Source organism: Festucalex cinctus, chromosome 12 (genome assembly GCF_051991245.1).
Source record: "Festucalex cinctus isolate MCC-2025b chromosome 12, RoL_Fcin_1.0, whole genome shotgun sequence".
In the NCBI taxonomy this organism is placed as follows: Eukaryota; Metazoa; Chordata; class Actinopteri; order Syngnathiformes; family Syngnathidae; genus Festucalex; species Festucalex cinctus.
Window position 1 is genome coordinate 24,223,510 of NC_135422.1, and position 21,740 is coordinate 24,245,249.

General features: G+C 45.0%; 2 protein-coding genes and 1 long non-coding RNA gene across 7 annotated transcripts in view; 1 reads left to right on the plus strand and 2 right to left on the minus strand.

Moving 5' to 3' along the window:
- setd3 (SET domain containing 3, actin histidine methyltransferase) overlaps positions 1-21,740 on the minus strand; it is a 412,972-nt gene that overhangs the window by 214,448 nt on the left and 176,784 nt on the right. For all 5 annotated transcript variants that reach the window (XM_077538338.1, XM_077538340.1, XM_077538339.1 and 2 more), the window contains one exon: positions 14,914-14,972. In XM_077538338.1, coding sequence (XP_077394464.1) covers positions 14,914-14,972 — 59 coding nt within the window. The remainder of the gene's footprint in view (positions 1-14,913; positions 14,973-21,740) is intronic.
- LOC144031869 (uncharacterized) lies at positions 2,887-4,289 on the minus strand. The gene is made up of 2 exons (XR_013287618.1): positions 3,924-4,289; positions 2,887-3,181 (listed from the first exon to the last, which is right to left on the minus strand). It is a non-coding gene; the product is annotated as an uncharacterized LOC144031869 (long non-coding RNA).
- On the plus strand, positions 5,468-7,747 carry LOC144031779 (uncharacterized). The gene is made up of 6 exons (XM_077539203.1): positions 5,468-5,898; positions 6,034-6,080; positions 6,167-6,217; positions 6,286-6,319; positions 6,399-6,632; positions 7,671-7,747. Exons 1-6 carry the CDS (start codon positions 5,772-5,774, stop codon positions 7,745-7,747), a joined length of 570 nt encoding a protein of 189 aa, XP_077395329.1. The 5' UTR covers positions 5,468-5,771.

A 21,740-nucleotide genomic window follows, 5' to 3' on the forward strand; every position in this document is an offset into this window, starting at 1 on the left:
TTTTTTTTTTAAATACTTTTAGGGTGACTTTTTTTCGTGTCCCATACCCTTTAAGGCGTTTTCCACATATAGGCCATCAGCCATGAAGGAAAATGTGGCTAGAAATAGGATTTTGTTCCACATTTTTGGGGGCCAGTTGGTTCTTGTTTTTTCTTCTACGTAAGACCCTTATGTATATGGTGTTGAAAGTTCTCCGCTTGAATCCTTGCAGTTTTTTTTTTAAACCAGCCCTTCTAAACATAGCATGATAAGGTAAAAATAGCATATTTTGGTGTCTGAAAACATGTTTTGACCCCTATATCTCCTGATCAGTGGTCGCACACCCTTGAAATCTGCTGAAATGATAAACTGATACTTTGTGCAAAATGATGTCATATGAGCTTTGTCCCATAACAGGTTACATGGCAGCGCTAAAGTAAATAAAACATATGTTGTTCAATAACTGTTCATGGACAATGGAATTTGAGGTTAGGGTTCAAGATTAAGACAACAATAAACACACAGAAGTCAATAGAATACAGTACCATATGACTAGACTTTATTTACAGGTATATAACTCAGATTACAGATACTTTCAAGCCATAACCTTGAGGGTACATCGACTTGAACTGTAATCTGAAATGATCATGTGAGCAAAACGTTTTTATGATTTACAGTATATGCAGGTCATCATCATCATCAACATCGGACTCAACTAGTGCTGTCACTATCAAATATTTTTTTAATCGATTAATCTAGCGATTATTCAATCGATTAATCGACTAATTTTAATGTCCATCTACAGTGTTACTAATATTTCTTTTTCTGATTACCGTATTTTCCGCACTATAAGGCGCACCTAAGAGCCTTCAAATTTTTCAAAAGCTGACCATGCGCTTTATAATCCAGTGCACTTTATATATGGATTAGGCCTGGAACGGTTCACTTAATCCATATGGCTAGATTTGTGCCACAATTCCGCAAGCGTAATGGGAAGTACCGTGTGCAAAAGGCGTGTTTCGTGCGTACCAAAAATGTGTTTCGTACGTACAAAATGTGTTTCATGCGTACCAAAAATGTGTTTCGTGCGTACAAAACAGTCCTCGCGCACGCTTGCTACGTCTCTCCTCAACACGTACAAAACTTTGATTTACGCTTGCGATGCAAGGGTCGAGGCGTAATATTTGTGCCACAATTCTTAACCAATCAGGAGTCGGACAGGAGAGCAAATCCTGATTGGCTGTTTAATATCCAATCAGGCAGAACTTTGACAACGTGTCGTCACGCCGCGTTGCATCATGGTCCTTTCCTGTTTGAATTTTTGTCTGTATTTCTGCTGACTTTTATTTACTTAATAGAAGTTTTGTTATGTTACGGGATGAATCAGCTCCTAACTGCTTTCCTGCTTAGCGGAAGAAGGAGGGAAAACAAGTTTTAGCGCTCATGGTGATGTTGGATGACGGCATAAAATAGAAGAAAAAAAAGAGAAGAGAACCTGCTACTTACGTTTTCATAATGGTAAGTTACAAAATACTGTACTGTATTTAACTCAGTAAATCCTATAGTTTTCTCCTCTTTTGATCGTGCTACTATCATTACAATCTTAAACAATGCATGCCATCATGAGTGCCGTTGTATAAGAAGTAGAATAGAAAATGTTAGACCATCCATTTTTCTTTAGTTATTAGTGCCTGGTACCACCAAAGGTATATCGTGAATAATAGAAAACATTGAATACCTAAGAGCACTGTGTTTGGCAGTCCAATGCCATAGTTATTGACGTAAGAATTGAATTCATTTTGGTTACAAGACAACCATACACCATGACTAGCAGCTGTTAAAATAAACATGTTTGCCCAAAATAATTGTTTTACTAATGTGAGAAACATGGTTGATCTTGTCAGTTTTCCATAACTACAGATAGACAATTAAAAATCTGAGCGCTAACCTTGGGTTTTGTTTTTATTACCAGGCAACAAAGATGACAAAGGACACAGAATGCACCTGATGACACCACAACAGAAGTGTCAATAACACCACAAGAAGCAGAAGATGAAGAAGTGGAGTGGAAAAAATATTGATATCGCTCTATTGGCCCATGCAATATGCATATAACAGACATGCAATAAGTTTCATATGGAATTTTATGCTTTTATCTGAATTTGACCAGTCAGCCACTTGCTAAAATGTGCACCACCATCCACTAGTTGAACATTATTGAGGTCATTACAATTAAATAACTCTGAATACATTTTACTGCATGAGAAATATAATTTGTTCATTAGATAATAAAATCATCATCAGTCATTTCTTTAGATCCATATTAAATATTGCATTATCTATTGCTATATTCAGCAAAATCGCGTATTGCATGATTTTCCAATTTTGTGCAGCCCTAATTCCTGACGTTTTTGAGCCAGCTGATGAGACCAATTTGACTTTGTCATTAAAATGTCTTTAGGAAGAGTCAGAACGTGAAGCTTGAGCTCGACAGCAGAGAAATCAAGAGCTCCTGAAGAATGACAACATTAACATTGGACTATCATAATTTGAAGTTCGAATAGTTGTAATGGCCTGTTTTGCAGCATACCAAATCAAACATTTTTAAAATATTTTTTCTCCTATAAGTTGTCGACACCTTTACTGAACTTATTTAAATGTGTCTTGCAAACAGTATCATTGACAATTAGAAAAATAAAAAGTGTCACACACACTGTATTCGGAACAACCTGTAAACAATAACCAAAATACTATTGCAGGTACAGTGCCAATGCAGTACATGACACATTTATGGTTTCAAGATTAAAGTGCGGAAGTGCACACACTGCACATTTGCCCATCATTGACCAAGAAGACCTCAGAGTACTGTACTCACGATGATGTATTGAGAATGCAAGACCCAAGAGGTTCCACAGATGAAAATATATTACACATTGTATTTGTAATTGACACTTAATGATGCATTATCGATCAACAAACAGCAAACTGTACATTTTGTTTTTAAATCAAATGAATCGTCCTCAGTTACAGTGCATCTTTGCAGTTTTTATTTCAAGTTTTACACACAGTAGGCATGGTAGACTCCTATTGTGGAGCCATCCATCGCCGTCCCATCCATCTCAGCTGTACTCTCTGTCCTTAGACATCTTATTGATGACTGTGACCCGGATATAGAAACAATGCGCAATCTGGATTGGTTTACCTGGTAAATTGGAAACAAACAAAAGCTCAAGGTTATTAATTGTAAAACGTTAAACAATCATGTCCATCCATCTTCATGTAGTTATGGGAAAACAATGTGACCATCCATGTTTCTACAGTTTCTTGTTCATGTTAAATGTCTAGTACAACTAAGGGTAACCACTTCATAACCTCTGCAGCTATAATGTGATGCTCTTTTGAGGGAGAACAGTCAGAAGACCTTTGCAATAATCAAGTCTACTGGAAATAAAAGCATGAGTCAGGTTCTTCTGGTATGGAGCATGCAACCCTTCTGTCGAAGTCTTTTAGGTGGTAAAAGGCTGCTTTTGTGATTTGTTTGATATGGCATTTATGTGCACAAGTATACAGGTAATGACAACAAAATTAACTCGTGAATTGAATTCAAGAGCTGATATCTCGTAATTTTCCACGATTTTCATAACTAATCAATATCACTAACGTACTTAAATCAGTAACTATGGCATTGAGTTAACATTGCTTTTGGACATTCCATGTTTTTTTTTTTCTGTCTGTTAGTTACACGATATACATTTGGTGGCACTAGGCACTAAAAATGCACAAGAAAATAAAGAAAGGGGGTGGCGATTTTTTTTTTCTTCATCATAACTATGCACATCCATTGCCAATGTCGTGTATGTAACTATTACATACAATTTTGATTGTCTTGGAAGCCTGTGTGTGATAGTGGCCAAGTTAAAAGATGCTACTTTTATGCTACTTACCGTAATGAAAATGTTGAAAGTAGTCTTCGATTCGGAAGTTAGCGTCATCCAACGGTCCCATGAGGGCTAAAACTTGTCTTCCGCTAAGCAGGAAAGCAGTTGGGAGCTGCTTCACCCCGTAATATAACAAAACTTGTGTTAAGTAAATAAAAGTCAGCAGAAATGCAGATAAAATACAAACAGGAAAGCACCGAGTGCTAGTAAACAAAACAAAAAAAAAGAAAAATCGAAGAAGCGCCCATGATGCAATGCGGCGTGACGACACGTTGTCAAAGTTCTGCCTGATTGGATATTAAACAGCCAATCAGGATTTGCTCTCCTGTCCGACTCCTGATTGGTTAAGAATTGTGGCACAAATATTACGCCTCGACCATTGCATCGCAAGCGTAAACCAAAGTTTTGTACGTGTTGAGGAGAGACGTAGCAAGCGTGCGCGGGTACTGTTTTGTACGTACGAAACACATTTTTGGTATGCACGAAACAAATTTTGTACGTACGAAACACATTTTTGGTATGCACGAAACACATTTTGTACTTACGAAACACATTTTTGTTACGCACGAAACTCGCCTTTTGCACACGGTACTTCCAATTACGCTTGCGGAATTGTGGCACAAATCTAACGCCATAAATCCACGGTTCGGTTCGGTTTTTGGTTTTGTGCTGACGGTTTTCGGTTCAGTTCGGTATGCAGTGATTAAAAAAAAAAAAAAAAATCTAATATGTCATGGAGTTAAGAAAGTGTATATTATTCACAGCTAATTAATTAGGGCCCGAGCAGCGACTGCTGCGAGGTCCCTATTTTTTTTTGTAAAAATTATTAGGGCCCAAGCAGCGACCGCTGCGAGGTCCCTCTTATTTTTGTAAGAATTCTTCTTCTTCTTCTTCTTCTTCTTCTTCTTCTTCTTCTTCTCCGCAAATGATCGCATTTTTGAGGGCCGAAACATTTGCGAAAACTCAACAAACTTTGCAATCTCTTCGGGCCCGGCGAAAAATTTGATATTATAAAGTTGTCATAACAACGCGACTCTATAGCGCCCCCTAGCGTAGAAAAATAAAAACCAATCCCGGCCCGTTTGACTTAGAGCTACGAAAATTGGCAGGCACGTGTAGCACCCCGAGACGCACAAAAAAGTCAGTGGAAGCCATTTCCTAAAATTTACAGGAAGTGAGCTACGAAATTTTGAATGTGCAATTTTGGCCCATTTTGGCACATTTACTGTGGTCATGCTTTTTCCCCCATTGCAAACAATTCACTTCAAACTTGCCATGTATCATCTCAAGACCTGAGACAACAATTGGGCAAAAAAATCTTGACTTTTCGGAATACTATATGACGGGGCGGGGCATCAAGTATCGCCTTTAAAATTTCATTTGTCCAGAAAGAGCAAATGCTTAACTCTTTGACTGCCATAAACGTTTAAAAACGTTCAGTATAATCCTAGGATAGGCCGCCATAGACGTCAATTGACGTCTACTATGTTTTTTTATGGAAACGGGTAGAGGAAAGCCTTGGGGAGCTGTGCTCCATGTATCAAGCCGATCGGGTTACTATAATGGGTATTCCTGGCCACTAGATGGCTGTGATGAGTCTTTTGGACAAGATCGGGTAGGAGACAACAGTAGAAGAAGAGAGGCTGAGCTAGAGTGTTGAGGGGGAGAGAATGGCTAACTTGGCTAAGGGAGTCAAAAAAGGCTACAGATGGCAAGCAGCTCACGCTTGATCCTTATTTTCAAAGCTCAAAAGCATCGACCAGTGCTCAAGAGCACAGTGATGACGGGGTTAAGTCATAGTAGAAGCGGTGACGCGGCCGTTTCGACCACGTCCTAAGGCCCCACCGGCTAGCGATGCTAACACCGGAGAAAAGTGGTGCACAACCGAGCACGTCTGCACAGATGACATTTCATCGGACGATGACGACTACTATGGGTCCGATGCAAGACAGTCTTGGACAGTCTTCCAAAGAACGTGAAGGTAAGCGCTAACATGCTAAGAGATTGCTAGTAAGATTACTTTCCTTTTCGGGCGATCTGCTAGCAGCGTGTGTAAATGTGCTGATATACACTAAAACATCTATTACCTATACAAACGTGAATGTATATTTTATAGATCGTGCTCACAGCAACGTCCGACCGCTGGTTCTACGACAAAGAAAGGTAAAAAAAAAAAAACGTTTTCAATACACCGCAACAATAAAAGGAAAGTCTTTCGATTGTATTGTAATTGTATATGTTTCTTTCAGCTCCTACTCATAGGGCCCAAAGTGACCCTTCTCACAGTGAGCAGAACAAAGGTAAAAAGAAAAGATTCTCCACAGCACTAATAAAATATTTTATGGTAAACGTCTTCTATAATTTACAGAATGTGCATCAACCAATACACCCAAGAAAAAAAGGTAAACATATGCACACACACACACACACATTGCATCACACTGCTCTAAAATAATATGATATTGAAATGTATATTTGCAGATCCCAAAGATTCTGGCTGGCTTGAAGTTGATGAATTCGGCTGGCAGCCAACCATCTTCCCCTTTGCTGCAAAACCAGGACCAAGGGATGCTGCAGCAGAGCTGAATTCCCACCTGCCAGCTGACATCCTGGAGCTCTTCATCACGGATGAACTTCTCCAGCACATCGTTCATCATACCAACCTCTACGCAAATCAGTCCATGCAGAAGGAGACTGACAAAAACTGTTGCACACGTGTAAATAGTTTGCAAAGAGTTTTCCAAATTGTTTGTTCGGATTGCTACTGTTGCATGTAAATAAACTGTTATTTTGCAATCAAAAAACATTTTTTATTGTTGGGGTAGTGTTTTATCGAAGTTTAGGTGTTTGTAGAATCACTCATGCAAAAAAAAAAAGTGCCAAATTCACTAGAGTGCATGAAATAACATCGTTTCACAAAAAGCTTGATTTCTCCGTATTTTGGAAGAAAATAGAGGATTTGGGTGAAACGAAGCTGTTTTCTATTGTTGATTACTGAAGATCCGAATAAGGTAGAAACAAACTTTTTTTTTACATGAAAGATGAGACTTCAATCTTACATTTGGTAGTATCCGCCTTTCCATAGTCCTAACACAACATTTTCTGTGGAGCTTGAAAGATCGGTAAAATTCTGTAAATCAGCTGGCAATATGGGGTTACCTTTTCCGAAAATGGCTGGCAGTCAAAGAGTTAATAACTCCCATGTTCAAGCTTAAAAAAATCTCAAACTTCTCATGCAATTTAATAGTCACGGCCTGAAAACATCTATATGATAAAATTTGGTTATACATAGAGCGCCACCTAGTGGTAACAATAAATGTCATACTTTACGTTTTCAGCTACTGTGCCGAGCTCATTGAAGGGATCCAGTTGAAAATTGGTCAGAAAAGCCTTAAGATGTTGATCATGCCCCACACCGAATATTGTAACTTTTCGCCAAAGGGTGTTGCCGCTACGGTGCCGCAAAGTCTGGTAATTTTTCGTGGCAATAAAAGCTGCTTTGACTTGACCCAGATGATCCTATCTTTTCAAAACTTCACACATTTGATGAGAGTCCAGCCCTTAAGACATCTACGAACTTATATTTCATCTTACTGATAGCGCCACCTACTGGCAATTTTTTTTCTTACCATTTTTCTTCAATGTTTTTCTGCAACCACAAACTGCACCTACCTCATATTTGCTCAGATGAGGGTTTCGGCCTTTGATATAATATATGATATGATATGATATTGCGTGTCCCAATGATCCTAGGAGCTATGGTGTCTGGGGTTTATGCCACTGGCAGGGTCACTCATGGCAAAAAGGTCCTAGGTGAGGGGCCAGATTAAGCACGGCTCACGACCCCTTATGGTGATTAAAATTATTAGAAGTATGTTTCCCTTGCCCGGACGCGGGTCACCGGGGCCCCCCTCTGGAGCCAGGCCTGGAGGTGGGGCTCGTTGGCGAGCGCCTGGTGGCCGGGCCTGCACCCATGGGGCCCGGCTGGGCACAGCTCGAAGAGGCAACGTGGGTCCCCCTTCCCACGGGCTCACCACTGGTGGGAGGGGCCAAAGGGGTCGGGTGCAGAGTAGGCTGGGTGGCAGCCAAAGGCGGACCGATCCCCGGCTACAGAAGCAGGCTCTCGGGACATGGAATGTCACCTCTCTGGCAGGGAAGGAGCCCGAGCTGGTGTGTGAGGCCGAGAAGTTCCGACTAGACCTAGTCGGACTCGCCTCCACACACAGCTTGGGCTCTGGTACCAGTCCTCTTGAGAAGAGTTGGACTCTCTTCTACTCTGGAGTTGCCCACGGTGAGAGGCGCAGAGCAGGTGTGGGCATACTTATTGCCCCCCGGCTCAGCGCCTGTACGTTGGGGTTCACCCCGGTAGCCGAGAGGGTAGCCTCCCTCCGCCTTCGGGTGGGGGGGACGGGTACTGACTGTTGTTTGTGCATATGCACCAAACAGCAGTTCAGAGTACCCACCCTTTTTGGAGTCCTTGGAGGGTGTGCTGGAGAGTGCTCGCCCTGGGGACTCCCTCGTCCTGCTGGGGGACTTCAACGCTCACGTGGGCAATGACAGTGAGACCCGGAGGGGCGTGATGGGAGGAACGGTCTCCCCGATCGGAACCCGAGCAGTGTTCTGTTATTGGACTTCTGTGCTCGTCACTGACTGTCCATAACGAACACCATGTGCATATGGGTGCAAGCATAAGGGTGTCCATATGTGCACTTGGCACCAGGACACCCAATGATCGACTTTGTAGTCGTGTCATCGGATTTGCGGCCGCATGTTTTGGACACTCGGGTGAAGAGAGGGGCGAAGCTGTCAACTGATCACCACCTGGTGGTGTGTTGGCTCCAATGGCGGGGGAAGATGCCAGTCCGACCTGGCAGACCCAAACGTATTGTGAGGGTCTGCTGGGAACGTCTGGCGGAATCCCCTGTCAGAAAGAGTTTCAACGCCCACCTCCGGCAGAGCTTCTCCCTTATCCCGGGGGAGGCGGCGGACATTGAGTCCGAATGGGCCATGTTCCGCGCCTCCATTGTTGAGGCGGCCGATCGGAGCTGTGGCCGTAAGGTGGTCGGTGCCTGTCGCGGCGGGAATCCTCGAACCCGCTGGTGGACACCAGCGGTAAGGGATGCCGTCAAACTGAAGAAGGAGTCCTATCGGGTCTTTTTGGCCTGTGGGACTCCGGATACAGCTGACAGGTACCGGCTGGCCAAGCGGAACGCGGCTTCGGCGGTTGCTGAGGCAAAAACTCGGACATGGGAGGAGTTTGGTGAGGCCATGGAAAACGACTTCCGGACGGCTTCGAGGAAATTCTGGTCCACAATCCGGCGTCGCAGGAGAGGAAATCAGTACACCATTAACACTGTGTATAGTGGAGATGGGGTGCTGCTGACCTCGACTCGGGACGTCGTGAATCGGTGGGGGGAATACTTCGAAGACCTCCTCAATTCCACCGACACGTCTTCCTTTGAGGAAGCAGAGTCTGGGGACTCTGAGGTGGGCTCTCCTATTTCTGGGGTCGAAGTCACCGAAGTGGTTGGAAAGCTCCTCGGTTGCAGGCCCCCGGGGGTGGATGAGATCCGCCCGGAGTTCCTAAAGACTCTGAATGTTGGGGGGCTGTCGTGGTTGACACGCCTCTACAACATCGCATGGACATCGGGGACAGTGCCTCTGGATTGGCAGACCGGGTTGGTGGTCCCCCATTTTTAAGAAGGGGGACCGGAAGGTGTGTTCCAACTACAGGGGTATCACACTCCTCAGCCTCCCTGGTAAGGTCTATTCAGGGGTATTGGAGAGGAGGGTCCGTGGGGAAGTCAAATCTCGGATTCAGGAGGAGCAGTGTGGTTTTTGTCCTGGCCGTGGAACAGTGGTCCAGCTCTACACCCTCAGCAAGATCCTCGAGGGTGCGCGGGAGTTCGCTCAACCTGTTCACGTGTTTTGTGGATTTGGAGAAGGCGTTCGATCGTGTCCCTCGGGGAGTCCTGTGGGGGGTGCTTCGGGAGTACGGTGTACCGGCCCCCCTGATACGGGCTGTTCGGTCCCTGTACGGCCGTTGCCAGTTTGGTCCGCATTGGAGTAAGTCGGATTCGTTTCCAGTGAGGGTTGGACTCCGCCAAGGCTGCCCTTTGTCACCGATTCTGTTCATAATTTTTATGGACAGAATTTCTAGGTGCAGCTGAGGCGTTGAGGGGTTCCAGTTTGGTGGCCTCAGCATTGCATCTCTGCTTTTTGCAGATGATGTGGTGCTGTTGGCTTCATCAAGCCCCAACTCTCACTGGAGCGGTTCGCAGCCGAGTGTGAAGCGCTTGGGATGAAAATCAGCACCTCCAAATCCGAGACCATGGTCCTCAGTCGGAAAAGGGTCGCGTGTCCTCTCCAGGTCGGGGATGAGATCCTGCCCCAAGTGGAGGAGTTCAAGTATGTTGGGGTCTTGTTCACGAGTGAGGGTAGGATGGAGCAGGAGATCGACAGGCGGATCGGAGCAGCATCTGCAGTGATGCGGACTCTGTATCGGTCCGTCGTGGTAAAGAAAGAGCTGAGCCAAAAGGCAAAGCTCTCGATTTACCGGTCGATCTACGTTCCGACCCTCACCTATGGTCACGAGCTGTGGGTCGTGACCGAAAGAACAAGATCCCGGATACAAGCGGCCGAAATGAGTTTCTTCCGCAGGGTGTCCGGGCTCTCCCTTAGAGATAGGGTGAGAAGCTCGGTCATCCGGGAGGGACTCAGTGTCGAGCCACTGCTCCTCCGCGTTGAGAGGAGCCAGCTGAGGTGGCTCGGGAATCTAGTTAGCAAGGTTAAAGCAAGATCTTCGGAAATTTTTAGGTGTATGAAGGAGCCCAATACCGAATATTGTAACTTTTCGCCAAAGGGCGTGGCCGTTACGGTGCCGCAAAATCTGAAGATTTCTCGTGACAATAAAAGCTGATGATGTCACAACATGAAGTTTGTGAGTATTCGTGAATCTCTGTGGGCGTGGCTAAGCACTGTTCGCCAAGAAAACAACGCCAATTTTGAGGGTCTAAACTAGCACATAAACACATGAAACTTGGCACACTCATCTGGTCTGGCAAAATGAGCAATAATTTATCATGGAATGTGCTATTTTTCCAAAAATGACTCAATAGCGCCCACTAGAATTTTTTAACGAAGCAGGCCCGGTTGTACGTTTAAGCAAGATCTACGAATATTTTTAGATGTATGAGGGAGCCGAAGACCTACAATAAAAGTCTATTGGACCCATATGCTAAAATGAACAGGAAGTGAGCTACGAATTTTTGAATGTCCCATTTTTAACGATTTTTGCACATTTACAGGGGGCATACTTTTGCCCACTTCTCCTACACGTTTCATCCGACTGACTTCAGACTTGACCTGGACCATGTCAAGACCTGAGCCAACAACAGGGGGAAAATACTATATGAAATACTATATGATGAGGGCGGGGAATCAAAATTTGTGTTTTGCAATGAAAAAGGATATGCTTAATAACTCCCCGGCACATGCTCCAAAAAATCCCAAACTTGACATGTATGTTTATAGTCAAGGCCTGAAGGTATCTCTATGACAACATTCCATTTTATATACAGCGCCACCTAGTCCTTGAGGCATAAAAAAAAAAATGCCTCACTTACGGTATTTTTACAAAAATTATAAACTCATTTAAGTGTGATAACCAAGTCATTTATGAATATTCTTTTAGTTTCCACCACTCAAAATGTTCACTGGCATCAGATCTATCCAAACATGCATACTTTTTTATTTAGTTTGATTTAATTTTGATAGCCTCTATGGACAATAAAAGCAAGATTGTGCAATGAGTACGAGCGATGATTGGGTATATATACTTTTACAAAAAATACCAATCAGGGCAACTTATTGCCTAAAAATAAAAAAGGATGCTGATTTTTGCAGATCTTAACATTCACCAAAACCCATTGACCTTGACACATTCATCACACCTGACAAAGAAAATCCACATGTAAAGGTTAATCATGCCATTTTCCAAGAAATTCTGCTTTTAATGTAACAGTACCCCAACGTGCCAGTCCCCCAACGTGCAAGTACCCCAACGTGGCACGGGCTGCGAGGGCCCTTTATAGCTGCTCGCAACTGTAGTTTATTTTATTATTTTTTTTCCAATTGTATTTATTTATTTGGATGTAATAAATGTTCATCATTATGTAACAGTATTTTTTGTCTAATCAATTTAACAATTACTTTTAAATATATAAACTTTGACAAATAACAAAAATGTAAAACAAATGAGCCAGAGAGGAATAGTAAAAAATGTATAACATTCTACAATTACTTAAGTATAACTCCATCCATCCATCTTCTTTCGCTTATCCGGGGTCGGGTCGCGGGGGGAGCAGCTTCAGGAGGGAAACTCAGACTTCCCTCTCCCCAGCCACTTCAACCAGCTCCTCCGGTGGGATCCCAAGGCGTTCCCAGGCCAGCCGAGAGACATAGTCTCTCCAGCGTGTCCTGGGTCGTCCCCGAGGCCTCCTACCGGTGGGACATGCCCGGAACACCTCCCCAGGGAGGCGACCAGGAGGCATCCGAACCAGATGCCCGAGCCACCTCAACTGGCTCCTCTCAACGCGGAGGAGCAGCGGCTCAACTCTGAGCCCCTCCCGGATGACTGAGCTTCTCACCCTATCTCTAAGGGAGAGCCCGGACACCCTGCGGAGGAAACTCATTTCGGCCGCTTGTATCCGGGATCTCGTTCTTTCGGTCACGACCCACAGCTCGTGACCATAGGTGAGGGTCGGAACGTAGATCGACCGGTAAATCGAGAGCTTTGCCTTTTGGCTCAGCTCTTTCTTTACCACGACGGACCGATACAGAGTCCGCATCACTGCAGATGCTGCTCCGATCCGCCTGTCGATCTCCCGCTCCATCCTACCCTCACTCGTGAACAAGACCCCAAGATACTTGAACTCCTCCACTTGGGGCAGGATCTCATCCCCGACCTGAAGACGACACTCCACCCTTTGCCGACGGAGGACCATGGTCTCGGATTTGGAGGTGCTGATCCCCATCCCAACCGCTTCACACTCGGCTGCGAACCGCTCCATTGAGAGTTGGAGGCCCCGGCTTGATGAAGCCAACAGCACCACATCATCTGCAAATAGCAGAGATGCAATGCTGAGGCCACCAAACCGGAACCCCTCAACGCCTCGGCTGCGCCTAGAAATTCTGTCCATAAGAGTTATGAACAGAATCAGTGACAAAGGGCAACCTTGGCGGAGTCCAACCCTCACCGGAAACGAATCCGACTTACTGCCGGCAATGTGGCCCAAACTCTGGCAACGGTCGTACAGGGACCGAACCGCCCGTATCAGAGGGCCCGGTACCCCGTACTCCCGAAGCACCCCCCACAGGACTCCCAGAGGGACACAGTCCAACGCCTTCTCCAAATCCACAAAACACATGTGGACTGGTTGAGCGAACTCCCACGCACCCTCAAGGATCCTGCTGAGGGTGTAGAGCTGGTCCACTGTTGGATAAATTATTATTACAAAAAAAAGTGGAAAGCAAAGTTCTATGCAATGAATAACACAAGAAGTTAAACAGTAAATATATAAATTAATAATTGATGTTTTCGTTATTTGTGTAGATATTTTTCTAGAACATAAAGGCTGCCACACGCCGCGCTATGAGTGAAGTTCCATCTCACTTTTCACTCAATATAGTAAAAAAAAAAAATAACAGTTGGAAGGGGAAATGATGTGAACAAAGAGAATAATTGTGTTCAAATTAATCATTTGACTGCACCCGACGTGGTCTGTAATGATCGCTACATTTTGGCCATAAGCTTTCGCGATTGTAAATATAGTCAAGAGTAGTAGCCTACTGTACATCCAAATTACAATGTCTATATACCTTAACGATGGTGAAGCCGTTTACCTTCTGTCATGATTCTATTCGGTGGGGTCGCCAACACCTTCCTCCCAGCCGTGCGCTGAATCCGGCGAAGTGGACATTTCCAACTTCCGCCGGGTGCACAGGGTTTCCTCCTCCTTTATAAACTGTATGTATTTGTTTGGCGGGAGGCACAAAAGTCTCGCTCGTTGCCAAACCCGGAAATGTTGGCGTCCCTCTACCGGCAGCAGCCCGGCCTGGCCCCGGGTGAGTGAATACTGCGCTGTGGACCGAGGAAGAAGCGGTGGCAACCGCGGGTTGGGCAGTCGGTCTCTCAGCTGAGCTGCCACCGGGGCCAGTCGCTTCCGCCAACCGACCACGCGGCTCCAGACCGGCTAGTTTCCCGCGAGTGGGGGACGTCAGCATGCCGGGTGCGCAATTTGCATATAATATTGCGTTCAAGTGCACCATGGAAAATAGTCAACTCACATACTCACGCACAATCACAACTTAAAACGACGTGCTTCAGTATCGAAACATGGCACCGATTTATTTTACGTGAATCGATGCTCGGAAGTACCGATCCCAATCGATACTTACCACAAAAGTACCGTCTTCGGTACCCATCCCTAGTTTATATACTGTAGCATTTTTACATATATGCAAAAGCACAAATAAATTATTTGTACAATTTTTAGGACTAAACACCATTTATCTTCACAACATTACGTGGCCCTTGCGTCCTTCTGATTTTCTGTATGTGGCCCTCAAATGAAAAAGTTTGGACACCCCTGGCCTAATAGCAGTAGACAGGGGACCATGCGTGTATGTGTACCATGCCTTTAAAAAACAGAATTGTCAAGCTGTATACATTTTTTTCAATACCGATGCAAAAAAATAAATAAATAAATTGATACAGAGCTATTTTTAACGCCAACACATCAAGGTACGGTTCTGGTACCAGTATCCCGTGAAACACTAGCACAGAATGTGGCGCCATTCCCGAGCAAATCACCGTGCAGCAGTCCCACATTGATATTGTGGAGAACTCCCTTGCGTGAATCACAGTTATCAATATGGCTACTTCCAGGTTATGACCAAGCAATAACACAAAAACAGGCACAAGTCACACACTAACCTATAGTCATCAAATGTGAAGTTGTCCTTCAAGGGTAGAACACTGGCAGCAGGATGAGTCTGTAAATGATGGAAGAAGAGGTTTAGAAGGAATGGAAAGTAAATAAATAATCTTTATCAATAAAAATATGTAAACACACTACACACAAGTGAATTCATATATTTGTGACCTGCTCAAGCAAAAGCATCTGTATGTCAGCAAAATAAGTTCTGACGCGAAAATGTATCTTTTGCACACATAGCCTCCTTGATGACTCTATTTTCATTTCCCAGCAGCACAACATACATATTAAGGGTGTCACGATTTCGTTTTTTTCTCGAAATCGATCGAAGTTACGATTTCGAGCATCGAAATAAAAGAGAGGACACGCGATCCCCCCTCTCCCCGTGCCACCCCCATCTCCCAGGAAAGCAAATGAGACGGCACTTGTTTGCTGACCTGTCTTGCAGTCATGGCAAGCACGGACAAAGGAGACGCAGCAATGGAGCTTCATGCCGCTCCCGCTTCTCTCAAGTCACCAGTTTGGAAACATTTTGCGTTCCCGGTGAGTTGTTGACAAAAAGACCACAGTTTGCAATTTATGCTATGTGCGCGTACCGTACCCGGCCACGGGAAACACTGCAAACATGACAGTACATAGACGCAGGCATCACAAAGATTTAGATTTGTCAAGTTCAACTAGAAGTGGGAAAAAACGGTCCAACCATTTCATCCTCATTTACACTGAAATTTCCACACACTTCAGCTCGCGCGAAAACTATAACTTACGCCATAGGTTTATTTATAGCAGCAGACCTGCAGCCTTATTTGGCGGTGGAAAATGCTGGATTCAAACATTTAATTAGTGTACTTGAACCACGCTACATTATACCTAGCAGGTCGCATCTTTCAACCAGTGTTGCCCTCCATGCATGAAAAGTCCAAGCTACCCATTTTTTTATGCTCAACTGTAAGGATATAGCTTCTTATTGTTCTGACTTTGGACATGACAGGTATCTTTATTTATTTATTTTTGTTTCGTTGCACATTGTTATTTTTGAATCGTGCACTCTGCTGAAACTAAATATGACGCATAACGTATCTTAATTATAGAAAAACTTGAACGAAGAAAGTAAAAAGGGCAGTTGTAATTCTCAGGGGATAAAAAGTCCAAATTACTTGTTTTGTTTCTTAATTGTGTAACTGTTGGGATATAGTTTGTTCAGGCTGTATTTGTTCCATAACTAAGTTTGGATACAATTGTAATTATATATTTTTGTTGTTGTTGTACATTATTTTAAGACTAATGCACAGCACACTATTGTAACAAAAAACAGTCACTAGATGGCATGCACCCTCTGTGACTTTGTTTTTTGTTTTTGTTTTACACTTAACTAAGAACAACACTGTTAACTTTATGTTGTAAATAAATTATTTGGTTTTGATCATTACTGGCCAATTTCAATTATCATACATACATTACGTAAAATTACAAAAAAATAATGGAAATTGCCTCACCTGTATGTAGCCGATCTTTTGAAATAAGATTTACTGCACAATGAATAAAACCAATGACCACAGACTAGACTAGCCTTAGCCTACAAATGGCTATATATATATATATATATATATATATATATATATATATATATATATATATATATATATATATATATATATATATATATATATACATAATGTAGCCGCGAGGGGGCACAAGCCAGTGTCTTCTTGTATGCCGGTCCCAAGCCCGGATAAATACAGAGGGTTGTGTCAGGAAGGGCATCCGACGTAAAACTTTGGCCAAAACAAACATGCGAATCAAATATATGACTTCTATACCGGATCGGTCGGGGCCCGGGTTAACAACGACCGCCATCGGTGCTGTTGGCCTACAGGGTGCCGGTGGAAATTGGACTACTGTTGGTCGAAGGAGGAGAGGAGGAAGGTGTGTTCGTAGGAAGAAAGAGAAGAGGAACACCACTAGTCTAGGACTTAGAGTAGGGACTTTGAATGTTGGGAGTATGACAGGAAAAGGTAGGAAGCTGGTTGACATGATGCAGAGGAGGAAGGTGGACATACTGTGTGTTCAGGAGACCAGGTGGAAAGGGAGCAAAGCTAGAAGTTTAGGAGCTGGTTTCAAATTGTTTTATCATGGTTTTAATAGGAAGAGAAATGGAGTAGGAATTATCGTGAAGGAGGAGTTTGTTAAGAACGTCCTGGAGGTAAAAAGAGTGTCAGATAGGGTCATGAGCCTGAAGTTAGGAATCGAAGGTGTGATGATCAACGTTGTTAGTGGGTATGCACCACAGGTAGGATGTGAGCTGGAGGAGAAGGAGAACTTTTGGTTGGAACTTGATGAAATGATGCAGAGCATCCCTAGAAGTGAGAGAGTTGTCATTGGTGCAGACTTCAATGGACATGTTGGTGCAGGAAACAGAGGAGAGGGGGAGGTGATGGGCAGGTTTGGTATCCAGGAGAGGAACACAGAAGGACAGACTTTGGAAAAAATGATGGAAATGGCTGTCGTGAATATTTTAATCCACAAGAGGCAGGAACATAGGGTGACCTACAAGAGTGGGGGTAGAAGTACACAGGTAGACTACATCTTGTGTAGACGGTGTAATTTGAAGGAGATCAGCGACTGCATAGTAGTGGTAGGTGAGAGTGTAGTCAGACAGCATAGGATGGTTGTGTGTAGGATGACTCTGGTGGTGAGGAAGACAAAGAGGCCAAGGGCAGAGCCAAGGACGAAATGGTGGAAGCTGAAAAAGGAAGAGTGTTGAATGACTTTCAGAAAGGAGTTGAGAAAGGCTCTGGGTGGTGAGGATGTGCTCCCAGATGACTGGACAACTACAGCAAATTTCAAATTTAATCAGGCAGACAAGTAGGACAGTCCTTGGTGTGTCATCTGGAAGGAAAGGAGATGAGGAGACTTGGTGGTGGAATGATCAGGTGCAGAAGTGGATACAGAGAAAGAGGTTAGCTAAGAAGAAGTGGGACACTGAGAAGACTGAAGAAAGTAGAAAGGAGTACAGGGAAATACAGCGTAAGGTGAAAGTAGAAGTGGCAAAGGCCAAACAAGAGGCTTACGATGACTTGTATGCTAGGTTGGACAGTAAGGAGGGAGAGACTGATCTATACAGGTTGGCAAGGCAAAGAGATAGAGATGGGAAGGATGTGCAGCAGGTTAGGGTGTAGCGATAATTGGGTCGTCTTTTGGACGAATTAGTAATCTGGACGTTACAGAGGTAAATTATATTTACCTCGATAACCTCTAGGGGCACCACGTTGGTTTTGCTTTGGGTTAACAGGAGCAAACAACGACCAAAATCCTTCCTTCATCAGTCATTTATAATCTAAAGTCGCCACACTCGATATTCAGTGGTTCGTTGTACTAACAAAAGAATAATAATCCACTCGGAAACACAGATGACTTAGGCGGAATAGAGTTAATCAAACATACATTTATTCACGATTGCTACACGACAGAATCAAAACACTGCCTATCTAACTATTCTACCGTCAGAAGAAAAGAAATAAAATAAAGCTAATGAAAATAAGGAAGGAATGCGAATGAATAAGGAAACAGGGAAAAGAGAAATTTGACCTGCCAGATCTGTGATATGTTTCAAACGTAAGTTGCACGCAGTGGTACCAATTTGGGAATCAAACGCACACTTACGAGCATCGTTTGCGTCGAATGAGCAGAAAGGTCTTGTAAAAAAAAGGGGGAAAAATAGTCAATGTTCGTTCCAAAAGGCAAGAAAATCAAAAGGGGGTATTCCACAGGTGAGCAAGGGAAGCCGCTCGGGGGCTGACGTAGTTGCGCGGCTCGTCCCTTGATTGGTCGGCGACTCAGCGAGGTTGATTCTCCGGCAAGGTTGGTTCTGCCGGACAGCTGTCCGACTCCAGGTGTTGGAGCTCGGTCCGCTACGCGCCTGCGTACGGGGAAGGCCAGCCGTTGGAGGTGAGCTAGCACCACGGCGGGGCGCCACCGAATAGCAGGTGAGGTGCTGAGCGGCTTAGGTGCACAACCTTGAGTCCGGCGGTACGTTGCAAGCGTACCCCGGGGCCGCGAAGGTCGCCGCTGGCGGGCAATCACCGATGGTGAAGAAAAAAAAAGAAAAAAGGAGTAAAAGAGTCTTTGGGGTCAGCGTTGCAGTTTGCACCTGCTTTGGCGTGGCGTGGAGCGAGTGGCTGCTCCCGTGGAAACGGTTGCTGCCAGAAAAAAAAGGCCACGTGGTTGGCAAGTTTCTTGGAACAAAGAGCTGGAGCAGGCTGGGAAACTTGCAGGTAAAGAGCGATCGGGAAGAGGCATCGGAAGATCGAAGTTGGAAGAGAGAGAGCGAGGGGGTCCCCTCGTCTTTTTAAAGTCTATGGGCGGGGCTTCAGTAGGGGGTGGCACACCCTTTCTGTTCGCTCACGCAGACTTAAAAAACAAACAAACAAATTATTAAAGGGATTAATAATTTGGCATTAAATTTGGTCAGTCTGGCAAATCAGTTTTCCCACACAACCCGTTTAACACACATCGTAATTAATGCATCATAAACTAACTTGTGACAGCTCCGCACCTGCAGCGCATTGACAATCAAGACTTTATAAAAGGACTCCGAGCAGCACAGCAAGCCGTCGGATTATTATTTGCTCACTAGTGTGTCCAAGTGTTCTCCGCGTTTCCAAGTTTTGGTAAAGTCATAGAATCTGTTTTCGTCCTCGATTTACCCTGTATTCACGTGTGTATATCCGCGTCGCTTTCTGTTGTTTCCTCCGCTTTTTTGATTGTTTCCGCATTCCATTTCGAGTAGTCCTTGCCGGGTGCAAGTGTTTTGTGTTTGTTATTCTGTCCTTGCCTTTTGCAAGTGTTTTTTGTTACATTCGTGTTCCTTGCCGTTGCAAGTGTTTTATGTTACATTCGCGTTCCTTGCCGGTTGCAAGTGTTATGTCTTACATTCGTGCTCCTTGCCTTTTGCAAGTGTTTTTTGTTAACTTCGTGTTCCTTGCCTTTTGCAAGTGTTTTCTGTTACCTTCGGGTTCCTTGCTGTGTGCAAGTGATTATTGTGATCCGCGTTATCTTGCCTGCGAGCAAGATTTGCTTCTTCGGTTGATCCAAAGAATAAACCGTGATTGTTTTCCTTCTCTGAGCCTGCCTTTCTGGGATCCGTTTTTCTTCGACTCAGCCGAGTCGTGTCAGGATAATCCGACCTTGGATCCCGCAGACTCGGAAAAGGTGAGACGGGCATTGGCCAGTCAGGAACAACGGGTCGGGATTCGTTATGAGCCTCCTGACTGGTCAAGCCGCTACCTGGGCTATGGTGGTGAGCAACGCGCGACCAGACCTTCGGTCTTCTTTTCCCAATTTTGTTAGTGAATTTGAACGCGTGTTCGATCATCCGGTTAGGGGGAGAGAGGCCGGGGGTCGGTTGCTAGACTTAGTACAGGGGACGAGATCGGTCGCTGATTATTCAATCGAGTTTCGTATTCTGGCCGCCGAGAGCGGGTTTGGAGACTGTGCGTTGCGGAGTGTCTTTCGTCGGGGATTGAATACACAACTCAAGGATGAACTGGCAGTCCGTGACGACACGAGCTCTTTAGAGGGACTCATTGAACTAACGATCCGTTTGGATAATCGGATACGGGAACGGGGCCGAGAGCGTGCGGTTGAGCGGCGTGGAGCAGCCGTAAACGAGGACATGTCCAGACTCTCCCTCAACAACGTCGCTGAGGCACGCACCCTTCCTGGACCTTCAGACAATGGAGGGGAGCCCATGCAAATGGGTGGTGGATGCCTGCACCCAGAGGAGCGTCGTCGCCGGTGGCTCGCTGGTGCCTGCCTGTACTGCGGTCAACCGGGGCATCGAGTGGCGTCGTGTCCAGCGCGACCTTCCCGCAAGACGCGACCGACCGCTCGACTGGGGGGCCGTGCCGATGTGCCCCTGAAGTCTGAGAAGGAGGCAAATCCGGGTAAGCATGAACCGGGGGGAACCGAACCATGCCCGCCGTCGGGGTCTTCTCTCAGTGAGAAACGGCTAGAGTTGTCGGGGGAGCTGTCTGGATACGGGTTGAGTGTTAGGGTGAGTGCGTTGATCGATTCCGGGGCAGATGATTGCTTTATAGACCCGTGTGTGGTAGAAGCGTTAGGAAGCCCGGTAGAGACCTTAGAAAAGGTCAAAAAGGTTTTCGACCTCAACGGGCGCCTACTGGCGGAGGTACGACTGTCTACCGGTCCTCTTAACTTGAAACTCTCGGGAAATCATGAGGAGAGAAGGAGGTTTTTTATTATGCCGTTCTGCGCCCCTAGTGTTGGGCCTTCCATGGCTAAGAACGCATAATCCGGATATAGATTGGGAGAAGCCGGCTTTAGAGAACTGGAGTCCCTTCTGCCATGCCCACTGTCTGATGTCGGCAGGAGGGACTACATCGGTGCAAGCTAGTTTAACTCCAGAACCGGTATGTCTAGATAACGTTCCCGAGGAGTATCATGATTTAAGTAAGGTCTTTAGTAAAGATCGTGCACGAGCATTGCCGCCCCATCGTCCGTATGATTGTGCGATTGACCTGATTCCCGGTGCACCATTGCCGGGTTCACGTTTATATCAGGTGTCCCAGCCGGAGCAAGACGCTTTACGGGAGTATATTACTGAGTCGCTAGCGTCTGGTCAGATACGCCCGTCCAAGTCTCCCGTAGGAGCTGGATTTTTCTTTATCGAGAAAAAGGATAAGACACTCCGCCCTTGCGTCGACTATCGTGGTTTGAATGATATCACTGTTAAGAATAAATATCCCCTTCCCTTGCTTGACTCAGCGTTCGCTCCATTACAGTCGGCCCGACTTTTTACTAAGCT

What these genes read in the sequence shown, in the direction of transcription:
- LOC144031779 (XM_077539203.1), top strand. Translation starts at nt 5,772, where the DNA reads ATGCTAACACCGGAGAAAAGTGGTGCACAACCGAGCACGTCTGCACAG. An exon ending in GTCTTCCAAAGAACGTGAAG is followed by an intron (nt 5,899 to 6,033) that starts GTAAGCGCTAAC and finishes TATATTTTATAG; the next exon opens with ATCGTGCTCACAGCAACGTC. An exon ending in TGGTTCTACGACAAAGAAAG is followed by an intron (nt 6,081 to 6,166) that starts GTAAAAAAAAAA and finishes TGTTTCTTTCAG; the next exon opens with CTCCTACTCATAGGGCCCAA.